Raw genomic sequence first — 12312 nt, 5'->3', positions numbered from 1 at the left:
GATAAATTATCAATTTCTATAATGCAATAAGAACTAACTTAATGCAAATGTAATTGACATTACGTGAACAAAAAAACCAACATAGCTATATAATTTTTAACTATCTCAATAACATCTAAATCATTCATGCAGTTTAGAAGTAAATCAAACCAGACATTTCAAAGTAAAATTTCCCTCATGCCATGATCATAGATATAATATAATAAAAAAAAAAAAATCCAAATTTCAAAATAAAAGCTAAAATTGAAAAGTTTAGCTAAAAAGCTGTCATGAAGAGATAGTATAAAAGGTCTTCTAATTAAAATTATTTTTTTTAAATAATACATTGAATGCATGAGTTTTTAACAAAAGAAATGTTTAAAAGTTGATAAACTTACAAATGTCTTTCCTTCTCCTTGTTTCCCAAAACTTCCATTCTCTCCAACAATTTTACTGATTTCTAAAGTTCTACATAGAAAAAAATAAAAAAATAAAATACATTACTAACTGAAATTTGTTACCAGCAGCTCTTGTAAAACTCTATTGTTTATTCTATTTGTTGTTTTATATAAGCAAAATGTGGTCTTTGTAGACCACATCACAAATGAGGAGATTAGAAACAGAATTTCAATGGCTCTACAATGACCTACTGACCACTGTTAAAAAAACACAAACAAAAACTTTATGGCCTCAAGTCTCATAGACATTCCTTCAGGGGACAACACCAGGACAAAGAAGAAGAGGCAGACTGAGAAAGCAATTAGAAGACACCATCAAAGAATGGAAAAAGATTCTATTTATGACAAATGACAGACAGGAATGGAGAAAGAAGGTCACCAGATCATGTGATGTGTAGTGCCCCAACAGCTCAACAGACTAATGGATAGGTGAAGGTGATATACAAAAATAGAAACCACTTTACTTGTGTTCCTGTTGTATCTGGTCCAACTGTTCCAGTTTAGTTCTGTGTTCTGTCTCAACTTTGGACAACATTTCTTTGACCACACCCATGTAGGCATTAAACTGTAAGAGCAGAAAATAAAGATTTCAGTCATTAGGTTTTCATCATCCACTGCCTATATTTATTTTAGTTAAGTCTAGGGCATGTCCCTACTAAATAAAACCACAGAGGGGCCATGAGGAAGTGGGTAAGAATGGCAAGAAAAATATTTTAGTTCTAATAGTGTCTAACAAAGAGAAATATTTTAAACTTTGACTGGGAAAAATGAAACTTAATCTAATAATCTTCTTATCTTATATAATACAGGCGTAACTTCAAAAAAGAAGATAATTACATCCTACCTATCATGAATCTAGTCATGCATATTAACCAATGACTTAAATTCTGCCAATTCACTGGTTTTCCTGGCTGACTCAGGCAACCCATTCCATGCTCTAATAGCACTAGGGAAGAAGGAGCATTTGTACAAATTTGTCCTAGCATATGGAACAAGGAATGTGCCTTTATTTTTGTGTCTTTCTGAGCATTTTATTAAATTTTGTTTTGACTTTGGCTCAGTGTTTTATAATTGCTATTTTAATTTTGAGACTTCTATCCTGAAGGCTTTCTATATTTAGTGATTTAACTAAAGGTGTTATTCTATTCAAATGTGAATATTCGTTTGTTATGAATCTCACTGCTCTATTTTGTGTCTGTTCCAGTTTTTTAATGTTTTCTTGAGTTGAGGGGGTCCCAAACAGAAGATGCATATTCATATTATTGGCCTAACCAAGGTTAAATAACATTTTAGTTTTATGTTCTTATTTGATTAATGGAAATTTCTTTTAATAAACCCTAATGCTTTGTTTGATTTCTTGATAGTTTCATCAATATGGGGATTCCATGACAGTTTTTCACATAACACCTAGGTATCACAAAAACTACTTCAATTAACCTGTTCCCATGGCAACTAAACTGGGTAAAAATTGTAAGTAACTCACACTAAACCCTACTTAGGACTCACCAAACCTTATCAGGCAGTGTGCTAAAACAAAACAGCATGGTGTCATGTCTTAATCCACAATAACTTAGATTTTTTTCTTCTGGACACTTTACCATGAATAGAAGTTTTCTTATAAATGGAAATGTATCTATCTTCTGAGACTTCTAATCAATGCCTCAAATTACTTACATGTTCTTTTGAATATGTTACAACAAAAAAAGGGAGGTCAAAGAAGTATCTGTATTCTGTTAACATTCATGCCCAGCTCATTTACAGTGTTATTCATATTCATGTCATAGTGAGGCCCCAGTTACCTGGTTTAAATTTAAGTTGTTGTCTATACAAAGTGGAATCAAGAAAGGCAGCACTTTGTTAGCCATGACATCTTTGGTGATACCGAGCTTTGGCTCCGACAGGGCCACTTTGTGAATGCCTGCAAAAAACATCAAATTTCATGAACTGCTTGGATTTGTTCAGATTAATAGTAAATAATATAAACTCATTTCCAAATGACTAGTAGCAGATTACTAGGACAAGGTCCAACTAAATTTGTTTGATTCAAATGTAAATACTGCACCTAAGATACTCATCAGCACAGCTGGCTCCCTAGAAGGAATCTCTCTCAGAAATGGAAGGATTTCATCCAAGACAAACCACTTGTCCATCTGGTCCATCAATTTACCAATACACAGCAGACAGTTCACACGTACCTGAAATAATACCATACAACAAGAGAAACTAAGATTACTTACTACCTTAAAGAAGCCATTTAAATTAGCATCACTGGGATTAAACCTCTTTGAGATAGTCTCAGCTGTGTGATAGGGAGAAGAAGAGCTATGCTACTGGTGTCATTTCTCAAAGTTGCTAGGGAGAAGAAGAGCTATGCTACTGGTGTCAGTTCATAAAGTTGCTAGGGAGAAGAAGAGCTATGCTACTGGTGTCAGTTCACAAAGTTGCTAGGGAGAAGAAGAGCTATGCTACTGGTGTCAGTTCATAAAGTTGCTAGGGAGAAGAAGAGCTATGCTACTGGTGTCAGTTCACAAAGTTGCTAGGGAGAAGAAGTGCTATGCTACTGGTGTCAGTTCACAAAGTTGCTAGGGAGAAGAAGAGCTATGCTACTCGTGTCAGTTCATAAAGTTGCTAGGGAGAAGAAGAGCTATGCTACTGGTGTCAGTTCACAAAGTTGCTAGGGAGAAGAAGAGCTATGCTACTGGTGTCAGTTCACAAAGTTGCTAGGGAGAAGAAGAGCTATGCTACTGGTGTCAGTTCACAAAGTTGCTAGGGAGAAGAAGAGCTATGCTACTGGTGTCAGTTCATAAAGTTGCTAGGGAGAAGAAGAGCTATGCTACTGGTGTCAGTTCATAAAGTTGCTAGGGAGAAGAAGAGCTATGCTACTGGTGTCAGTTCACAAAGTTGCTAGGGAGAAGAAGAGCTATGCTACTGGTGTCAGTTCATAAAGTTGCTAGGGAGAAGAAGAGCTATGCTACTGGTGTCAGTTCACAAAGTTGCTAGGGAGAAGAAGAGCTATGCTACTGGTGTCAGTTCATAAAGTTGCTAGGGAGAAGAAGAGCTATGCTACTGGTGTCAGTTCACAAAGTTGCTAGGGAGAAGAAGTGCTATGCTACTGGTGTCAGTTCACAAAGTTGCTAGGGAGAAGAAGAGCTATGCTACTCGTGTCAGTTCATAAAGTTGCTAGGGAGAAGAAGAGCTATGCTACTGGTGTCAGTTCACAAAGTTGCTAGGGAGAAGAAGAGCTATGCTACTGGTGTCAGTTCACAAAGTTGCTAGGGAGAAGAAGAGCTATGCTACTGGTGTCAGTTCACAAAGTTGCTAGGGAGAAGAAGAGCTATGCTACTGGTGTCAGTTCATAAAGTTGCTAGGGAGAAGAAGAGCTATGCTACTGGTGTCAGTTCATAAAGTTGCTAGGGAGAAGAAGAGCTATGCTACTGGTGTCAGTTCACAAAGTTGCTAGGGAGAAGAAGAGCTATGCTACTGGTGTCAGTTCATAAAGTTGCTAGGGAGAAGAAGAGCTATGCTACTGGTGTCAGTTCACAAAGTTGCTAGGGAGAAGAAGAGCTATGCTACTGGTGTCATTTCTCAAAGATGCTAGAGAGAAGAAGAGCTACCATAATAATAATAATAATAATAATAATCTTTATTATCCGTAAGGAAATTTGTCTTACAATTTGTGCATTACACCAAAGGTGTCAATGTCTCTACAATATAAAAGGAGGAACAATTCACAGATGAGGTCTACTATGATTTAGCCCTGGCTGAGACTTGCACACGCAATATTAAATAAGTCACAAGTGTAAGAGAGCTTCAAACCTTCAAGTTTGGTAAAGAAACATTATCAATAATTCAAGACCTCAAACTCCAAGCTTTCCCCAAAAAGAATGAGACAAAGAAAATGGACAATGAGTCAAACAGTCATAACAGAACATTTCAATATAAAGTTGAATAAATTATATGTTAATTTACCCTAATTAAGATCACAACAGCAACTCACATTCAGCACAGAGGTTCCAAGACACAGTTTCTTGATTCTTGGTATCATAGACTTCTTCAGTGTAGTATACTCTATCAGGTCTGCAAATGTTGGTATTATGGACAAGCACAGTTCCTGGATAGACACAAAAGATGAAAATTAAAATTTAGTTTGGCAAGAATAAACAAAACAATATCATACAAAAACAAGTTCTGTTACTGAAATGTCTATCTGTATAGTGCTTCATCTTTTGATCAAGTTAAGGACCAGAGGGCAGATGAAACAAGTTTCTGTGGGCAACATTTTCAGAAGTTTATCTGGCAACATTTTTTTTTCCCTAACAGATGAGTGATTTTAAGAATGTCTTTGACAAAGTCTATTGGTTATTGAACAGCCAATACATTTTACTTGGCTACATCATCCATGTTCTCACAAAAAAATTAGACCCAAGGCTTGACACAACAGTGGGAAATTTTAAAACATTTTTTTTTTCTAGCTACTACTATATTTTTAGATTTTCCACCTGATCATTAAATCAACTTTCTTTACATGTCACCTTTTAGTAGTAATAGAGTAAGTTTCAGTAATATACACAATAATAAAAACAACACTTACAAATAAACATATGTTTTAGGTATATTCATTAAAAGATTTTGAAATGTAGGAACTATAACTGAGTTATGATATGGCCAATTCAGCAGGGCCAAGTAGAAAGGAGGAAGGGGTGTGTGAAAAGGTGAACAAATACAATCTTACTTTTCTTTTTTTTTGTTTATTTATTAACCTTTGTTCTTATTTATGTTTCATTTAGAGATGTCAACATAATTACTAGCTTAATCAATAACCAAAGAGAATACAAACAATTCAAAAATTAGTTAAGCACACTATGTGTTAATAAAATTCTATAAAAATAGGAAGAAGTAGAAACACACACAAATCTGATGGGGTGATAACGAAATAAAAGAACGGCAAATAATATTTTAACAAAAATGTGATTATTAATATCAATGCTTAGCTAAATTAATGCTTGATCAAGTCTATGTTATTTTTACAATTTAAAAAAAAAATGACTAGTGTATGTCATACGTTAGGATTTTTTAAAAACAAACTTCCATTAATAAACAGTAAATCTAAAAACATCCAATTTCACAAACTATAAATGTAACTTTGATTTTTTTTTTTCTTTTTCAAAACTGCTTCCTAATATTATAATGAAAATATATTAAAAATGTTAAAGCTATAAGCATAAAAGAAATTCTTGATGGTTTAGGAATTTCATTTTGCCCATTGAATTGAATATTTGTTCATTTAATAGTAAAACTTGAAATGTTATTAATGTCATTCACATAGCCTTGTTATCATAGTGTAAGCTTAAGCCAGTTTTATAATCGCAACAGGGGCAGCTGGACAAACCTAGATACATGCACAGGGTAATGTTAGGTTTGAATTATACTGAATGAAAACAAAAAGGAAAAAACAGTAATGATAGTGACCAGATGAAGGTAAATTTGTAACAATTTTTAAATAAGTCAAATATGTGACTTGTCTAAACTTGAAGTGGTTTGTATGGCTTCAATTCATGAATGGAACAGGTTATCGATAGTCAATTCCACACAGATGTTGTCTTTGCTTATGCACTGATGAAAAAGTATAACCCCATTATACTCCATTCTTGCGCACACAGAGAACAGGTGGAGCTTAGGAAAAGGAAACTGTTGTAAAGTTACCCTTTTTACTTCTAACTAGCTGGGCATCACTCTTCTGACTTAACTGCGACTTGTGATTTGTCCACCTAACACAGTTTTCCTTGATTTCTTTCAGTAATGTTATTCTGAACACACACACAAAATGTATTGTCCTAGCAACTAAATGGAATATGCCCACTAGACAAGTGAATGTCTACAGCAAAGTTCACATTTATGACTAGAACATGGCAGCATTCTAGTGACTTCAAACAAAGAAATGACTACTAATATTGCCCACAATGTTTGCATTGTCCCATGTGTTACCACTAAACATTTCCAAAAGGCCACTGTCCCATTATTATCAAAAGAAATGGTAATTAAAACAAAAAATGGCCATAAGCATATCACCTGCAGAGATGCACTATCTGCTGTCTAAAACAAACAAATCAACTTTATAATAATTTGTGTTAAGAAAGGCGTAACTGTCAAAGGTGAGATATCCGCACAACTTAAACCAAATCTATACAGGGGACATATGGAATAATTACGCACTCCTTGCTTTCTTATATTTCATTGGATGTGCTCACTAAGAGACAGCTGAATGAGTGTGAGGAAGTTGCAGGAATTATGGGATCTGACTTTAATAGGGCAATAGGCATCTCCATAATGATTTGTCCTCAGCAAAATCAGCTAGCAAAGCATTTGCTTTGACTCCATTACTTTTTTAACGCATGTGTGAAAATGTTACAAGTTAAGAACAAAGACGTTTAGGCTAAAACGCTTTCATCCGCTAGCAACAAGGAAGACAATCAATAAACATAAAGTTCACTTTAGATAAAACTGCAGGATAGAGTATAATATAAGCTTTCCTAGCCTGCATTACATAAGAGGTTTAGAAAACTATATTCTACATTATATCCTAAAAGTTATTGTACAATAATAGTAAAAGTTTCAGAAAACAAATGATAAACATGCCTGGGAAATTTATAGAAATTTTAGTTCAATATTTTTTAAAGGGATAAAAGATTAAATATTTAAAATGTTTGGCAAAAATGTCCATAGAGAGGTTATTTCTTTATTCAATAAAAGAATCTATCTATTCGTGACATTCTTTTGTGATAACTATAATACTCTTGGGGGTTGCAACGGCTGTGTGGCTAAGTGCTTGGCTTCTGAACTCCAATTCTAAGAGTACCTGAATTTAGTTGGGGAAAGTAAAGGGGGGTTGGTTATTGTCCTGACTACATGAAACCCTGCTCATTAACTATTGGGCAAAAAATAAATGACCTTAACATCATCTGCCCTATAGATTTCAAGGTCTGAAACTTTTCTTTTATAATACTCTTGAAAAACAATATATTTGTGTGTGTTGGCAACTTTTTTAAATCTATTAAAATAATAGGAGCCTTAACAATATTGATAATTATTATGGCTGCCAAGATCGCGTAAAAGAAAAACATGAATTGATCAAATAAATGGTATCACATCTTGAAATGGTATGAAGGGAAAGATTAAGTAGAGTAAGTTGGAGTCCCAAGTTCAATTCCATTTTTGGCTTTCGAAGACAGAACTTTAAACTACTATTTTGGGAGTCTAAAAGTGATTAATACATATGATTGGATCAGTCAAGAATGTCTTAAGGCATTCATGTTAAATCATGAAAATTTAATAAGATTTAATTTAAGATATAAATGTGCCTTGTATGTTCTCCACTCTTTTATGCACAAATATTTGTTCCCTGGCTGAGGTTAGTTATACATGAAAGTAAAGCATATTAAGAGATCAAAGCATCAATTCAAATCTAGCATGTTACAAAAGAAAAGCATGGCTATAATAATTATTTTTTCTTAAGCCAGTTTTGTCTAGTAACCATTTACTGTGTAAACCAGTGTGCCTGTCCTGCCCACTATGCAAGTCACAAATAAAAGTCTGTGGTAAGATTTGCAACACTACTAGAAAGTAATTTTAGTCTAGAGAAAGTAAACTGATAGAAAGTTGTTGCAATAGTCAAAATGTTTGAAATGTCAGTAGGTATGTGCCCACTAAACATGTCCAATATTAAATTGCTATTAATGAAATAATGAAAATTTTAAAAATCCCAATGGATATCACCTGCATTGAAACACCATCTGTCGACTAAAACAAGCATTTCAACTTCAATTTCTAATATGATATAAAAAAAACATCCATTACAACTTATGATACTTATCACCACATAAATATAAGTAACACAATTTACACATATTTCAAAAAAAAAATCTACTTAAAAAGTTAACTATTATAAAATAATATTTCTGAAGTTTTTACTACAATCAAATCCATTTATTTGACCACCGGTTAATAGGACCAGTCTGTTATTAGGACCAAATCAAATGTGTCCAGATGTGGCCTGCTTAACTGGATTTCACTGATAGAAGACAGAAGACTGATAGAAGGCAGATAAAATGCACAACATTAAGATAATACTGGGGCAATATAATATAAAGGGATGACCAAAATCATCATAGGTGCATTGTTAGGAGTAGATCCATCTACCCCAGGGTATTTTTAGTGTTGCAGACAGATCCATGGAATTAGTCTTACATCTTAGAGATGTAACGGGAATCCCTTTCCCTGCCTACAGATGAATATGCACAGCCTCCATTACAAAATGAAATATTATAAAAGCATTAACGAAATACTGGACTGATAAAAATGAAAAATGTTTTAAGCCTGGACAACAATGCCTTTTTTTATTACAAGATTGGGAACCCTGTTCCAGCTAACAAAGGTATAGAGAATAACCAATGTGCAACACAAGAAATAATATCCACAAAGAAAAAGCATTAATTTAGAAGTATTACTAGATTTTTGTTTTACTTTTGTAATCTTATTTAGCCAAGTTTTTTTTCCCTTTGCCTTTGTCCAGACACCCAGATAAAACAAAGTCAGGATTAAAAGTCAGAGATTAATGCTAATAAATCATTGAAGATACTTCCTCTGACAGAATAGGAAGATGAAAAGGAAAAAAAAAGTCACTCAATAAAGCTATATCCTTAATTTTGTCAGGACCTTTATTTTCTCCAGATTGTATCTTAAGCATTACAGACAAATCCATGGGATTAGTCTTACATTTTATACTCAACCTTGGTTATTTTCTTCTTATCATCAATAACCACACATTTTTTTTTTAAATTCTATCAATGTTAAATTGTTGGAGTGGGGAGGGGTAAGGAATAAAAAAAAAAAGAATTGGCAAGCTAAGCAGCATCACTAGACAAATTGTACAAAGGAAATTTACTACATAATGAATGTTGATTAGATTTTTATTTTTTATTTAGTTCTTGCATAATTTATGACTTATTTAAAATACAAGTGGAATATGATAACAAAAAAGTCAATCTTCAGCAAAAAAAAAAAAATGTGAGTGAACAAAAAGTTTGTGAGAACAATTAACATTGGAATCAGTTTTCCTTCATTGAAATATTAGAAGAGGGCAAGTCAATAGCAAGTTTGACATTTAAATATTAGAGAAACAAAAATGTTTTGACATTTGAGTTGGCTCATAATAAAGTTGAAAATAAAATACCCTGCTCCTATAACCATGACCAGTAAGCAAACAAATTCTGTACTAACAGAAGATATCCTCAACCTATTCATATTTAACTCTTTCTCTCCGTAATTATTTTTTTTCATTCCGATAGTAATATTCGTTTTGCTCATTTGTATTTCACTATCCTGTTAGGATTAAGCTTCAATAACCTTTTTTTTTGTTACCAGAAAATGGTATATTTGGTATTGCATTATAGGAGAATGCATGCTCTTTTTACACAACACAAATTAAAGTTTATAAATCCAAAAACCAATTTAGTTTAATGGGAGTCAAATCAACATTGGCATCGTCAGTTAGGAGAGAAAGAGTTAATGTAATTGTTAGAGAGAAGGGACACACAGAAGCAAAAAACAAATTACCTGTATCTGTGGGCTGTCTGCCTCTAATGCAGCAAAGATCAATGGGAAAACATAAGTCTGTATCTGTTGAGCTGGAGTTTTACTCAGCAAAAGGTTCATGTTTTGTAGAAACATCAACATAACCTGCACATGTAGGAATAACATAATAAGCTGCATAATAAGAAGCAATAATATAACTTGCACATTAACAAAACTTGAAAATATATAAACATCAAGAAAACCTGCACATGTAGAAACAACAACAAAATGTACCCAAACATGAATTTTAATTAAGTAATTTATCAGTTAAACTTTAATAGTAAGACAAAACAGCAATAACAACAACAAAACATTTTTTTTAAATTACTGGGAATTTATTTCTTAAAAGTATTTTTCATTTTTTCCTAGAATAGATTCTATGTTATTAATGCATGCCAAACAAAACCTTATATTTCAATTCTATTTGTTTCATGAATTCAATAAATTGCATTAGATGGATTGTATTAGTCATAATTTTTATTTACTGCTCTCTTGACATTATTTGGGAAAAGTAAAGGCGGTTGGGCGTTGTGCAGGCCACATGACACCCTCATTAACCAAGGGCCATGGAAACAGATGACCTTCACATGTTCAATTTTTAGAAAGAGTTACTAGCATTGCCTAACATTTAGACACACAAATATATACAAATACAAAAATAAATACAATACACAAAAACAACACAATTTAGATACACAAACGTACACACAAGGTACAAACTAAAAAAAAGGCAATAAAACACTTTTTTTGTTCACTTTGAAAATTGATAAATATATTTACTGGACCCGCTGTGACAAATGTTCCCCTGAATGTCTTGAAGATGGTGGTTCCATAAAAGTCATAAGGAACACTTGCTCATCTGGCTGCCCTTCCATCTCAAGCCTAAATTTTTGTCAAACTCCAAAATGCAGTTTATAGAGTCTGCTTTGCACTAGTTATAGTTTATGGCTAATGATTTATAAGTTTCTGACAATTCCTTCAGAAATGAAGATTACCTGGCCCTACTCCAAACCTCCTCCATGATGACAGGAGTTAACAGCAGACTGGGTTCGAATGAATGCAACTATTGTGACAGCAGTCCAAAGCACATACCAAACAACCAGGTAGCAAGGCACATAGGAGCTATTTAGACTCCTTGCGCTTATTACAATCATCTCCCATTTACCTGTATTGGTTCTCTTATCTTGAAAAAAGGTATCAGCTCTGGAAGTACCATCTCTCTGTACTCCTCGGTGGTGCTCTGCTCTGAGATCAAGAATATACTGGGTAGAATGAAGGGCACCATGTTGGCGTTGACCCCTTCTTTGAACAGTGCTGGCAGCACCCTCTGCTGACTTACTCGCTGTGAAATTTGAAGAAATATTTTTAGCTAACCTTATGATATGTTTTATAGAACAATCAATGTCCATAATCTGTCCATCTGTCTGTTTCTGTTCATAATAAAAAAAAAAGAATCCTTTTAACAGTAGCCTAAATCAGCCCGATCACAATTAATTCATTCTTTTAATCAGAAACCTAATCTATTTAAGTAATTTTTCCAAACAACTTTATTATGTCTCACTACTAAATGTTTGGTTGTTGATCAGGAAACATGAAAAGGACCAAGATGCCTGTGTATAGTCGCTGAATGAACTCGTTTCTATTTATGTGCATGTTTCTGTTGTGTTGTCTTTACATGAGAAAAGAGTCCTTGTAATCACAACAAATTTCCATAAGAATTAATATAGCAGTCTTAGTCTTTGTCTTAGTTTTTTTTTTATGACAGAAATGAGTATTATTACATCTTAGTCTTAGGGTCGAAAATACAACAACAGTCCCTAATACATATCGCATGTTTAGAAGTAACCATAGTCATGTAATTAACTAAGATATCCCTAAATGAAATACCACAACAATTTGCTTCTGATGGGGTGTTTTATATTTGCGTTGACTATAGTAACTTGTCTAAAATTGCAAAATTAATATTGAAATAAAATAGAATAAAATAGCAAAGTAATCATTTTCAAGACAAAGTAAAACTTACTTTTGGCAAGCATTCTATAATTTTTGGAAGACCCTTGAAGAAATTGGACTTTTCAATATTTTCTCTCTGATAAAGTGAGTCAATATACTGGAGCGCAATGCACGCCATGTCTTCAAAAAAAGGAATCTGGTAAAATATGATTTTAAAAATCTCATTAATAATTTCTGGCTCCAGAAATGGGTTATTCATAATTCCAGTCACATATATTTCTATTATTTATAT

General features: G+C 33.4%; 1 protein-coding gene across 6 annotated transcripts in view; it reads right to left on the bottom strand.

Annotated features, from left to right (window-relative positions):
• LOC106072327 (SCY1-like protein 2) overlaps positions 1-12312 on the bottom strand; it is a 28629-nt gene that overhangs the window by 3423 nt on the left and 12894 nt on the right. For 5 of the 6 annotated variants that reach the window (XM_056043468.1, XM_056043467.1, XM_056043470.1 and 2 more), the window contains 9 exons: positions 12091-12216; positions 11233-11409; positions 10050-10172; positions 8211-8234; positions 4435-4548; positions 2500-2632; positions 2237-2355; positions 902-1002; positions 378-447 (listed from right to left, as the gene is read on the bottom strand). In XM_056043468.1, the coding sequence (XP_055899443.1) occupies positions 378-447; positions 902-1002; positions 2237-2355; positions 2500-2632; positions 4435-4548; positions 8211-8234; positions 10050-10172; positions 11233-11409; positions 12091-12216 (987 nt within the window). The remainder of the gene's footprint in view (positions 1-377; positions 448-901; positions 1003-2236; positions 2356-2499; positions 2633-4434; positions 4549-8210; positions 8235-10049; positions 10173-11232; positions 11410-12090; positions 12217-12312) is intronic. The other variant, XM_056043466.1, reaches the window with a different exon arrangement.

This window comes from Biomphalaria glabrata, chromosome 10 (genome assembly GCF_947242115.1).
Source record: "Biomphalaria glabrata chromosome 10, xgBioGlab47.1, whole genome shotgun sequence".
In the NCBI taxonomy this organism is placed as follows: Eukaryota; Metazoa; Mollusca; class Gastropoda; family Planorbidae; genus Biomphalaria; species Biomphalaria glabrata.
This window is presented reverse-complemented; position numbering and strand designations above follow the sequence as displayed.